Source organism: Magnolia sinica, chromosome 16 (genome assembly GCF_029962835.1).
Source record: "Magnolia sinica isolate HGM2019 chromosome 16, MsV1, whole genome shotgun sequence".
Lineage (NCBI taxonomy): Eukaryota > Viridiplantae > Streptophyta > Magnoliopsida > Magnoliales > Magnoliaceae > Magnolia > Magnolia sinica.
Genome location: NC_080588.1, coordinates 47,291,199 through 47,305,440, shown reverse-complemented (window position 1 = coordinate 47,305,440; position 14,242 = coordinate 47,291,199). Strand labels below are relative to the sequence as shown.

Genomic DNA, 14,242 nt, shown 5'->3' with positions numbered 1-14,242 from the left:
GTCCAACTCAGTTCCGTCCAGTCTAATAGAACAGGTGACCTCGCGAGGTTTAGGTATCCAATCTGGTTTTTAAAACACTGAAGAAGACCAACAAACGCCACCTTTGCCAATATATCAACCATAACATCCACCTCCCGGGCGAGGTGGCAAGTTTCATTGAAGTAAGAGTTTCCACAGATCAGAGTGACCTATGAGAGCCCAACCTAGAACATTCAAGAACTCACACTGCAATCCTTGGTAAACAACAAGTCTTCACAACAATCCACAGCCTTCACTAAGAGCTAACGCCTCCACCCCAAAAGAATCACCCTCACCATCAGGACAAGTGAGGATTCCAAAGGGAGAAGCCACCAAAATTAAGCTTTCCATAAAACCTTAGGCATGCATTTCCAGCATGGCACAACCTTCATCACCATCACCATCTAACAAAATAACATCACAAGAAGAAGCCCAAGGTGGAGACTTATCCTAAATTTGGTGCCTAGAAGATTACATTTGAAAGGGCTACACTTAGTTCTTCCCAACACTTTCATCAATAAAGCCTTTTTGTCATTAAAGACCCAATTATATCTCCTTCGCAGGTTTTAAGTATTGCACAAAACTCATATGTATCACCCAATGAGCATCAGATTTGATGTCCAATGATATGAGCTAGTCATGCCAAGAACCTCCCGATTCACATATTATAAGCAAATATTTGAGGAAGAAATATACTTGGAAATGTTTACTAACATATTGTAATGCATTTTATGGGATTATGGGACTACTTCTTTATCAAAAATTGGATGTATTGTCCAATGCATATCAGATATCATTTGTGGACAATATGATACCCGATATGCCCCTTGGTTCCCATACATCCCAACAAAAGGCCATCAGAAGCATTCTCTAAAGAACCCCTCCCCTAATATCAAGCAGGATCACACCTCAACTATTCACAGAATCACCAAGCTTTTCAGCAATAAACAAGTCATGTTGAAGAGATCCAAGAAGCTTGCTCAAATATTCTGAGCCATTTGGCAATGAATGACAAGGTGGTGAACTATTTCCCATCTCCATATCATAAAAGTATTAAATGCATAAAGAACTAGTTTTTTACATTTTTTTAATCTTAGAATGTCCAAGGTTCATCATAACCCACAACAGCAATGTTGTCACTATCAAACCACGTGCCATATGAATTTTATGATTCATATTGTATCATACAATACACGATACAAATTTGCATGGTGAAACAAGAAACCAGCAGAAACCACACATGAATCATACAATTCACATTGTGACACAGTTTGGGCATCCCACATGTTTGGAAACACAATTCATTTTTCATTTCTTTTATTTTTAGTCTTTTTCCCCATTTTATTTTAAAAGTTACACAAGGCCTAACCCCCTTAAAATATGGCCTCATGTTAGTCCCCTATGCTGGCCCTTTAACAACTTTTGAGAGAAAAAGAAGGGATTTTGGTTTTTAAATACTGCCAAACCTAGAGGAAAGAAATCGAAGTCTTTTTCATCTCTCAACAGAATTGAACGCCATTTTGTCCACGTGTTTTGAAATAAAAAAAGGTACAAAAGCATGTAAAATATTTAAGAAATCTTTTCTTTTGGTTTAATTTGATTTTTCATCATTACATGTCTTGCCACATGTTTCTCGCTTTGAAGAGTATCTAAGATTAGAAAGTTTGGTTAAGACATAAGATCAACGTTTGCATTGGAAGTATGGAAACAAAGCACATTTGCAAAGACTACCAAAAGGAAAGAGAGTTTGTGACATAGTGTTGGTTGATCGTGATTTTTGGCCATGGATTAAATTTTGCTTGAAGCATATGGGTGTTGTAAAGGCCGTTATGGAGCCTTAAAAACGGTGGCAACCATTACACGTTACGGGGTCGTAACAGCCGTTATGGAAAAAATGACCCATAACCACCATTAACAACCCATTACATCCCATGAAAAGGCCATAACAGCCCCGTAAAGACTCCCAAAAGGAAAGAGAGTTTGTGACATAGTGTTGGTTGTTCATGATTGAAGCATATGGTGTGCTGTAAAGGCCATTACAGGGCCTTAAAAACAGTGGCAACTGTTACACGTTACGAGGACGTAACAGCCTTTATAGAAAAAATGACTCGTAACCACCGTTAATGGCCCATTGCGTCCCATGTAAAGGCCATAATAGCCCCTTAATGGTCTGTCACGGGGCAAATTCAGGTTTTTCATACTTTTTTTTCAACGTACGGGGCAGATACAGGTTTTTTAGGGGGTTTTCTCAATAAATAAATAAATAGAGAGAGAGAGAGAGAGAGAGAGAGACCGTAACGGCCGTTACAAGGGCCGTAACAACTGTTACAACCGGTATCATAAAGGTAACGGTGGTGGCTGTTACAGCCATGGTTTCCGTTACAGAATACCTTGGCTTGAAGTCTACAATCCCATTAATGAAAGTCTCAAGATTGGTAGACTCTAATCAGAGGTTGGCCATGGGTTATATATACAAAATGATGGATCGAACCAAGAAATGATTGCGAAGAATCTTGTAGATGTGAGGAACAGTTATATATTCATTAGGAATGTAATAAAAAGCGATGGAACGTATAGCTCCTTAAGCCATTATATGTAGTTAAATACTTTTTAAACACAAGAATCCAATTCAATGATGACTTTCACTCGAATTTGGAAATTAAGACCGGGTTATATGACTACATAGAAGGAATGATGAGAAGTTAAATAGAGTAAGTCATAATCAATGATCAAATGGCCAAACATACAAAAGGGGGGAGGGTTGGTTGGTGCGTGTGGGAGAGAACAAAATCAATTAGGAAGACAAGAGATATAGGCGTTGTTTGAAGTATCCCCAATATTATCCGTATCTCCAGCTCCGCGATACCGATAACATTGCCAGTATCAGAAATTCCAGGTATCAACAATGTATCGCTAATATTTTCGGTTGTGTTGCCAATGAATCGATATCACCCATATTTTTGACTGTGTAAATTCCAGGTGTTGCTTGTATCGTTGGTGTATCGGCGATATTTCAATAGCATCGCCAGTGTATTGGCGATATTGCAATAGTATTGCCAATGTATCGATATTGCCAAAAATCATTTTATTAAAAATAAATTATTTCAATTTTTTTTATGGGTACATGATTATATGTAGTGTTCAATTTGTCAACGATATCGCAACATGGGCGATATCGAGACCACAATCTTCTGTTTCCTTTCCAATTGTCGACGATTTCTTAGAAAAATATCGTGTTGTCGATATTCAGAAATATTAATGGATGCTTGGATAGAAGGTTGGATGGGATGGTTGGACTGATTTCTTACAACAACACATGCTGGAAACTTATTATTTATGCATTCTTTTTGCAATTTTTTTAATTTCGAAGCATGTAAATATGTGTATTTTAACATCTCCAAAAGTTTCACTAAAGAATTCCTCTGTTTTCCCCATGTTTTCCCGCATTTCCGGTTATCAGCGATATCGATATCGTTTCCGTATCCCCGGCCGGAAAAACTTGTAGCGATACCGACACTTTGAACACTGATATAAGTAACATGTTTTTATTTCATTTAATTGTCCATGAAAATGCTTGGTTGGCTAGTTATGTTTACTTAATTTGGTTGTTTTCCATTATTCATATTTCTAATTATTTTTACCATAACGGTGGGAGAGTAATGCAGATCATCGCTCAAAATTGCAAAGGTTGGCAATCCACATATTAAGTCTCACTTGCAAAGCCATGGGTCATGAACATAATTCGAGCACATTTGAGCAAGTGAAAGCAATTCTTAGAGAGTTAAGAGTTGTATACAATAACAATACATTTGTATGTAATTATGAGAGATGCTCCAGTGCTCTTAGAGCACTATAAGTTATAGTGCTCCTAGTTGCATTGGGACATTTAAGCAGTCCAATTGATAGATCTAGATTGTCCATTAGGTCCAACACACATTTCATAGACTACCATGCAAATACACTATCCCGATGATCTTAACCATCTGATCATTGGTCTCTAATATGGACAGTAAAGAATTTGTACAAAAATAGGTCTAACGATCAATTTGAACCATCTATTTGAGAGTTCCCATCATGGATTGCTTATGATTCTAAAAAGCCACTTCTGTGAAGTTCTAATGGGATGGAAAAAGAATGGGTACAAAAATTACAGCTGAAACTAGTTTGGATTTGATCATCCAATCCATCTTATTCTTGCAAGGTAGCCCTTGGAATGTTTTCCAGGCTAACGGACAGTCTAGATCAATCTATTGGACTATCCAAGTTATCCAATACAACTGGGAGCACTATAACACATAGCTCTAAGAGCATCATAGCAATTCTCTGTAATTAATACATTTGTTTTAATTGTGTTATTGTGAGGGGTGGCAACTGGTCAGGTTCGAGCTGGGTCAACGTTAGCCCAAGCCTGACCCATTTGCTAAATAGGCCAAGAATTTTGATCTGAACCCAACCCGCAAACCATTACTTTGTAGCCCGACCCCTCTTGACCATACATGGGTTTTAAAATGAAATAGGCTTGTCAGCCCACCTAACTAGTAGATACTTAAAACATGCATAGATTGTATGAATGTATCTACTCATTATCTATTAATTTGTTCTAGGTTTTGGGTCGGGTCAGGTCACGTCATCAACCCAGCCTATAGATAAGCTATATGGGCAGGTCGTTTTGGGTAGGGTCCAATCCAAGCCCTGCCCGTTTAAGTAAATGGGCCACATTTTCTAACCCAAACCTGGCTCAAAAGCAACCAGCCCATTGCCATCCCTAGTTATTGTGTCAATTTGTAATGTTGATGGACTCAAAGAAGAGAAATAGGCTTGAGTTAATAATAATAATAATAATAATAATAATAATAATAATAAATAAATAAATCAAATGCTGTCTTTTAAAAGTATAATCAGCAACTTGAAGTGCGCCATGCAAGAAGAGAGTTAGATGCTAAATGTTTTGTCAAATAGACAATGAATGGATCATTGAGAACGAGGCCCCACCCTTCCGCAAGGAAATTCATTGGATGGAAATGGGTGAATGTTTTGTGGAATTAATAGAAGGCGATGAAGGGGTTGGGTTCTCAAGATCACAAAACAGGTGACATGGTACACTTTAAAATCAAACATTCAGTTTAGATGTCTTTCCTTCCATTCCATGCTGTCGATTGTGTTGTGATTTCATTAAGCTAAATTGATAAGATAATAACTATATTGTATTTGAGGTCCTAAAATGCTTCCCATAAGAAGCATAGAAAATGCCAAAAGAAGGGCAAAGTCCAAGAGGAAGAAATTTGTTTCATGTGATTTTGATGAGGACAACAAGGGAAATGTTGCTTATCAAGATGACAGGATGGCGCTTCTTCTAATGACAAAGTGGAAGGGGCAGGGAAGGGGGTAGGACGTCAGGATACTTTCTTGGCCTGTTGTTTTCTTTCTGAAATTATACTAAAAGTGTATAGAACTGATAATGAATGGAGTGATTTAAATTCTATATGAGTGATTATGACACATACACCCATTATACTGGTTCTCAACGAATAAAATCATGATATGTTACATTTCTTGGTGGATAGATCGAAAATAGATCATTGATCGGGCTGGCGATGGATGTTTGTTTAAACAGTTACCCAACATATCTCACCCAAGAAAATCGGATTTGGACAAGGGATTTTTTAACCTGATTATCCAACTTATATGGATATTACCCATATTTGTATCCACTTACCCAATTACCGAAGGGCATTTTTGTAATTTACATAACCAATTATATTTTTAATTAAAATGTTAAATAATAATACTGATAGATTGGATGGATACAATTAGCTAACCTAGAAAGTTTTTGGCCCATACTACATCTACAGTGAAGCCCATCTTATCAACAATCTAGATCAACATACCATGGATCTTGGAATATTAGGCCTCACTTCTATAAAATTGATGCATTAGGACATGGTGCATCTAGGGGCTGATTATAGATATCCATTGACCCGATTACCCAACATATCTGACGCAAGAAAATTGAATTTGCATTGAGATTTTTACCATATTCGACAAATTTACCCGATCACCTGACTTCTAAGTGGTTCAGAAGCGACAGATATTACAATAATTGACCCATATCAGACCTGTTTACAGGCTCAATCATTGATCTGTTTTCTTACTTTTCTGCTTTATTTATAATTTTTTAGATTTTTTCTGCTTTTTAAAAGAAACTTGAAGAAAAAAATTGCAATTTATGATATGATTTGCGATTTAATATGATTCGGCCCTTATTATGATCTGTGATACAGCCAGTGTTCAAAATATCGGTATCGCACAATGTATCGCACCCTTGGTATACAGATACGTATCGGTTATCGCATGGGATATATCATTTGTATCGCGTAATTTATTGCACTTTTTGGGAAACATGGGGAAACATTGGCAAAATGGTAGAATTTTTTTATGAAACTTCAGCGATTATTTAAAAAGACCTTAATACACACTTTTAAATCATAAAATCTCAAAAAAGAAATGCACATAATAAATTTCCTTTGTATATGGTCCTAAGTTGTGCGTTGTCTAACTGAACTAATGCAACTATATTCAAATTGAATGCATAACATTTATAAATATATCAAGACATGTATGAAAACATGATAAATTCATTCAAAAGCAAAAACGAAGTAAAATTGAAAAACATTCCTATTAATGATTTGGCTGGCTATGGCTTTAGACCCACATATAGTTGTGCAATGGCCCACCTTAATTAACTTGTTGTATATCTACTCTGCTCATCTGTTTTCTCAGCTCATTTTAAGATTTTATCCAAAAATTTAAGCAGATCAAACTCTAAGGTGGACCACACCACTGGAAAAAGTGGCAAATGACCATTAAAATATTTTTGTAGGCCTCAAAATTTTGGGATAAAGCTGATCTTTGTGCATTACCTTCATTTAAGTCTATTTGATCTTATCAATAGGTTGGATGAAAAATAAACATTACGGTTCTGCTGAAAGTGGGCCCATGAAAGTTTTTAATGCCAGGCGTTCAATCAAACCATTATGTCCTATGGTGTGGTCCTCCTAAGATTTGGATCTGCTTATTTTTTAGGATCACGTCCTAAAATGGGCTGGAAAAATGGATGCACAACGTGGATATCAACAAGTTCATCAGGGTGGGTCCCACAATAAGGGTAACACCCACTAAGGTGTTTCAAGTGGTGTGGTCCACCTGAGATTTGGATCTGCATATTTTTTGGACCCGTCCTAAATTGGGTTGGAAAAATGGATCGACCATGGATATAAATCAAATCATCAAGGTGGGCCCTACGGTAAGGGTAATACCCAAGATGTAACACGCTTAATCAGCCCCTGTGAAAGGGGAGTTGATTGGGTAATACCCACTAGTACATAGCAAGAGACGGACGGATTTGTCAAGGGCTGTTTGGGGCCCACTGTGTTATATATGTTTTATCCACACCGTCCATTCATTTTGATAGGTCCTTTTAGGACATGATCCCAAAAAAGCAGTAGATTGAAGACTCAAGTGGGCCACACCATAGAAAGCAGTGGCGATGAAATGCTTACAGTTCAAAACTTCCTAGGGCCCACCTTGATGTTTATTTGTCATCCAACCTGTTCATAAGGTCACATGGACTTGGATGAAGATAAAAAATAAATATCAGCTTATCCAAAAACTCTATCTCTGACAAAAAGCTTTCAATGGTATGCGTTTAATCTCTAATGCTTCCTGTGGTGTGGTCCACTTTAGCCTTTGATATGTATCAGTTTTGGCCTCACGTCCTAAAATTATCTTCTAGAATGGATGGATGGATTGGATGAAACATACGCATCAAGGTGGACCCCACAGCCCGTGACAGGGTCATCCATCTCTAGTTGCATCTGATGGGGGCAATAACCAACGCGCGCTCCTATAAAATAGGCTTCTAAAGCCATTTTCATTTCCTAAGGAACGGAACCTTGAAATCCCTAAAATCTCTCACCCAAAACCCAAACTGGAACCGTGAAATCCCTGAAATCTCTCACCCAAAAACCCAAATCTCCCTGATTTTTTGTAGATTTGTTGTCAAAATAACCTTTCCAGTTTAGATCTACCATTTATTCGAAGAAAAAAAAAAAACCACAGGAAATTCCCTTTTTTTTTTTGCACTTGTGGCGTGCAGCTATCAATTGATCGAGTGGCCCACCGAATTCAACTTCCAATCGCGCAATCTTCTTTTACAGGTACCGAAATTCCCTCTTACATTGATTGAAAGCTTTCCCCTTAAATTAAAAAAAAAAATGAAAATAAAAATCGATTTTTTCGGTAATTATGCAACCCCGACGTTCTCGGCCCTTTTATTGTAGAAATTATCATGCGATATTGTGCGATTTAGCAGTTATATCGCAAAAAAACATGTGATATCATGCAATATATCGCACGATAAACATATTTCTGTTTTTTTCTTTTTCTTTTTCTATGGGATTTTTTACATTTTTTACGGTTTCGTGTTGCTGGCCAGCGATAACGATGGTATCGGCCAATATAACGGCTGATAGTATCGATATTGCGAACACTAGATACAACAACAATGATGACAACATTACACAACAGATGTTAATATATCTTAACAGGAAAGGCTTTCAATTCACATCAAGTTAATTGATATAAAAATGCATACAATGATACAAGTCATGGACAAGGGCAGACAATATGGAAATGTAAAATAGCTATTTTTTCAAGCAGAAAATGTATTAAAATTTTCATTAAGAGAGAACATAGAAACCAACCCCAATTAGCTGGGATAAGGCTAAGATGATGATGGTGAGAGAACCAAGAAAATATTATTCTTACCTTGTGATGAGTTTCAAAGAACTTGATTACTTCTTCCATATGGTTACGGTAGAACCCCTGTGTAACATCCTCAATTATTACATATTAGTAAAAGTGACACTATCGAACTTGGAACTACTTAAACTTCAAGTGAAAGCAATTTCATTTGCTCACCTCAACATATCCAAAGAAACCGGAGCTCATATCACCAGCAGGAAATCCCATAGCAATAATATTCTCAGTGATATATGTCATATCCAAATCAAATCCACCTTCCTGGAAAAGGGAATAAAAAGATCTTGGTTATATGATGATGCATAAATTTATAAGTCCTACAAAAGAAAATTAAAGGATGGCAATCTACCATAACAGACAACTGTATATGTGGTGGAGAGTTCAAAATTATCACCATCTCTTTTCCCAAAGGAAAATAAAATGCAATGATGAGGGGCAAAGAGGTTTCAATTGTCAAACAACCACTTGCTCTAAAAGCTCGAGCCATTAGAGGATGGTGTATCAATGTATATCAAGGGACTCTAATACTCCATCACATGTGCGGGGTGGAACTCTGCACGGGAACATAACATACTGGGCAAGGGTGGAGGGTCACTCACAAATCGCACCATAAACGCCCCCTTGTGGGAGAATATATTAGGAAGGCATATTTGCTACTCCCTGGATTCGAACACAAGACCTACCGGCTCGAGCTTTATATACATCGTTATACCATCCTCTAACAGCTCGAGCTTTTAGAGCAAGTGGTTATTTGACATGGTATTAAAGTGGAAGGTCAAGTGTTTGAATCCCGGGAGCAGCAAATATGCCTTGGTTAATATATTCTTCCACGGGGGGCAAGCACGGCCTGTTTATGGTGTGTCCCTCCACTCTTGCCCAGTATGTTCCCGTGCGAAGTTCCACCCCGCACATGCAGGGGAGTATTGGAGTGTTAAAAGTCCCTTGACATATCCTCTAACAGTTCGAGCTTTTAGAGCAAGTGGTTATTTGACAAACATCAATTCCATAGTATAATAGAGATTGAGATTAGTGCAAGCAACAGACAACTGCATATGTGGTAGAGAGTTCAAAATGATTACCATCTCTTCTCCCAATGAAAAATAAAATGCAATGATGAGGAGCAAAGAGGTTTGAATTGTATAGCACAATAGAAATTGAGATTAGTGCAAGCTACAGAATTTATAGGATGTATGATAAAGCTTCATCAAATTGGCAAAAGTTAGCTGCAAAGAAAATGCGATTAATATCTTAGTAGACAAAACAGGACAACAATATCAAAGATACATTCAAATAAAAGATATAATTTACAATATAATAGGTTAACAAAGCAATCATGTAGAAGTAGGGTTCAAAAAGAGCTGGAATAGTTGTATGTATACCATCTTTTTCTGAACATTCATGTATGTATACCATATCCATTATGTTCTCCAAAATCATGATTCCAAACCATAATGATAATCGAAGTCTACCCAAAAACTCTCTGTAAGGTTCCCATACTGACACTTCAAAGTGTTATAATAATGATATAACAATGATGTGCCGAAGCTGTACATGGTTAACACGATTGCACAGTGATGTTTGAGACACATTTCAATGCTCCTAAAGTACACACATAGGCAAGCATAAACACTCCATAATCATGCAGATTTCCATGCGAATACACATATTCAGATGTGCATCTATCATTCTTACATCATCTAATCGAGAGATGAAGGGGAGATATCAAGTTCGCCTTCTCAAGGTAGAGGAAATTCCCAACTCAAACTAAGTGGATTTCTAACCATTAAGATTGGGATGGCCATATTTCCGAGCCAGGTAGGTGGTTCATTAATTAGGGGCGGCAGTGTGCCAAAGCTAGGGCTGTGTTGGGGCTAGCCATTAGTCCGGTGAACCCTGTCCTTAATCTGGCTTAAAAGGTCCCAGCCTTGGCCCTGGCCATACAGGGCGTGGCCAGGCCTGCACTGTAGCCTAAATACACAAATAGGATGGAAGACGAAGCATTGTTGCATTTTTCCCCAATGTTTTTGAGGTTTGCTAGTCGCACATGCATGTAGAATTGTATGCATCCAAACGAGGGGGGAAAACCCTAAAGCTCTTAACATGTGGCTTGTGAAGATGTGTGATCATTCGATCTATTTAACTGTTCTTTCTCTTCATCTTTTCCTTCAAAAAAAAACAATTCTCTCCACCATGTCATTCACTAACATAGAAGAAAAGGTAACAAAGGTAGTCTTTCCTTCAATCACATAACCCCATTACCTTTGTGAACGCAGGTGAGGGTGGTATCGTTTATTCGTCTTTTTTGATAATCATTATATAAAGAATACGACGAAGAATGAAGAAACTGCTGAGAAAGTCACAAGACAAAAGCCAGCAATGACAAGCAAACACCCATACCTATGAACTCAAACGCATGTGGGCAAAAAGAAAAACCAAAGTTAGCCAAGCATCAATTGCATAATTACCTACTGAACAAGAAGACGTAATAGGCAAATAAGAAAATCAAAGATCTTTGCAAAGGTTCAAACCCACCAAGCACCACCCAACAAATTAGGCTTGGAACAAGACCAGTCTGTAAAATGACCTGAGTCCAAACCCCAGCTCAGGCTCTGTCATCTAGCCAATACTCAGCCCAAAAGTATCAACTAAGTCGGACCAGGTTGGGCCGATCTACTGGCCCTTTAGGCACTCACGCTCCAGGTTCAGCGAAATTAGCTGTCGGGGCTGAAAAATTAGGCCCAGGCATAAACCACAGTTATCCAAGCTTAGGCTCCGCCCAAACCTGGACTAAAGTGGGCTAGGCTCCAGCCTGCTGAGAGCGGCCCAGACCAGTTGCCACCTACAATTGCTCCACTGAAGCACCTTAAAGGAGTCTACCTAGTCAATAACTGAAGAAATAACCGGCCAAAAGGGGCTAAAAAAAATCTCAAAGCCTCAGTTTCTGTCCTATTAAGGTCACCCACCCCCAAAAAGGCCTAGAAAATTAACACATAAAATTGCCATTGCATGGAATGCATAGCCAAACGGGCATAGGATTCCCTTTGCTAATGAAATATCAATTCAACTTCATCAATCCCCAAGGAGAAAGACCCCAAATCTTATGTTCCCTATACAGAAGGCTGATACAATACCCAAGAGGCTCTGAAACAATTGAGCCATGCTTGAACCCTGCTACCTCAAAAATAACCCCCTTGACCAACAACGAAGCTCTAGATGAGATCCCACTAAGGCATTACTATCACTCTCCAGTAACAATTCCAATATTAAAGGTAATAAACCAATAAAGATACAGCTGGCACATCCCCTTGCAGCGGCACCACCTCAGTCATGTCGATAGTGAAGACATGGACTCCCATCTTCCTTGACATATGGAAAATATCGCATCAAAGAAGGGTGGAAAAAGCATAGTTTATATGAGAAGAAATATTGAGAGTTGAGGCTTGAAACAAGAAGCCATTTTCTTTTTTTGGAATCAGATCCACTGGTGGACCCTCCACTCGACATTGTATTTGCTCAAAATATATGTGATCACCAGTTGAATGTGTTGTGAAGAGGGAAGTGAAACCAGCCTTCACTTATTGCTTAAGATCCCTAAACGCACATATGGAACTCTTGTTTCAATTTATTCAATGCACATATTAATATTTAATTTCTTAAAGTAGTCACTTGAAACATGGGGTGCATCAGTTGTTTGGGACGAAGAGGATCAAGTCCACATGAAAAACTCTGCTATGCAATCATGTGAAGTATCTAGATAGGAGCATCAAAGATTTTTTAGTACTTTAAAATATCAAGACAATGATCAAGGGTATGCCTCAGCTAACAATTTAGTTTGTCATTGTGGCATTGCCTTCACAATCCTGTTTGGGAACATGTTGCTAAGAATGAAGCTATTGTGCTTTGGACAAAACTACTCATTTGGCCCATTGACCAAAGGTCCCAATGGAAACACAATGGATCTACGGAGCTGGGAGAGTGCCATAAGGGGGCTTATCAGGAATGCCCATTACCCTTAAGAGACACAATGTCAGGTTCATTGAGATCGAGCTCTTGTTCTTCTCTTTTTTTCCCCATATCACATATGAGAGGTTTGGAAGTGTAAGGGAGATACCAGGTTACTTTGGTTGACAAAGTTGCTCAACCAGATTGTAAGATCGAAGAAAATGGCAGACGAATGGAGGAAATGTACCGTGGTACCTATTTATAAGAATAAATGAGACATGTAGAGCTGCATGAACTATCATGGGATTAAATTTATGAGCCATATTATGAAACTTTGTGAGAGAGTGACTGAGCAAAGACTAAGGCATGAGATAAATATATCATAAAATCAGTTCAAGTTGATGCCTGGGAGGTCTTCCACTAAAGCTATTTTTGCTGCCTAGACAATATTTATTTATTTTTTATTTTTTTGAAGACACAGGGCGTCCCCACCTCTTTTTTGAAGTGAGACTAATCCCTGCGGATACACGCAATCACCCACAACCACGTGTATCGGGTAAAGCCGAGGGGAATCGAACCCTCACCTATAGGGAGCAAACCTATGGTGAAGACCATTCGCCCAAACCTCGTTGGGTAGAAAATTAACGGAGAAATATAGGGAGAGGAAGGATCTCCACATAGTCTTTATTGATTTAGAGAAAGCATACAATAGGATCCCTACAAAGTTAATCTAGTAGGTGTTGGGAAAGAAAGGAGTTTGAAGAGGACATATTGACATGATTAAGGATATGTATGAGGCAGCGGTCAATGTTGTCATGTGCGATAGGATAAGCGATTATGCGATCACACAATTGCATGCAAGGGCACATATGGCATATGCCATGGTCACACATGCCATATGTGCCACTATGCGATTGCATATGGCATTAAGCCATGCATATACATAATCGCATATGCATGGCATAATGGCATATGTGATCACATACAGGGTCCAACAGTCAAAAATCTTACCGTTGGGCCCTTATTCATTCGTCACTCAATTCGAAGCGGCCTTCTTAACACTATAAAGGTTACATTGAAAGAAATATGAGCTTAGAACCTTTGTAGTATCGGCCAATTGGAATAATGGGCCCTGGCCAAGGAAGGCTAAAGGAAAGTCCAACAAACCATTCTTTCCCAATCATTTTGGAATCAAGTGATAAAAGCCTTTAAATCATTAGAACCCTTAGTAAGTGTGTTGCGATTGGTGGACAATGATGAGAAGCCATCCATGAGCTACATCTACGATGCAATGGAGAAGCCAGAGACAAAATCATGGACCACTTCAACTATAAAATGTGTGATTACAGGCCCATCCTAGATATTATAAATAAGAGAGAGAGAAGTCGATTGTCATCCACATTGTATTCGGCTACCTACATTCTTAATCTAGCCATATTCTTTGTGTCCGCCGATGGGTCTG

At 38.4% G+C, this 14,242-nt stretch overlaps 1 protein-coding gene across 1 annotated transcript in view; it reads right to left on the bottom strand.

Moving 5' to 3' along the window:
* Positions 1–14,242, bottom strand: part of LOC131228641 (phosphatidylinositol 3,4,5-trisphosphate 3-phosphatase and protein-tyrosine-phosphatase PTEN2A) — a 74,049-nt gene that overhangs the window by 36,088 nt on the left and 23,719 nt on the right. Inside the window, exons 3-4 of the mRNA XM_058224447.1 lie at positions 8,998–9,099; positions 8,845–8,901 (exon numbers count right to left, since the gene is read on the bottom strand). Coding sequence (XP_058080430.1) covers positions 8,845–8,901; positions 8,998–9,099 — 159 coding nt within the window. The remainder of the gene's footprint in view (positions 1–8,844; positions 8,902–8,997; positions 9,100–14,242) is intronic.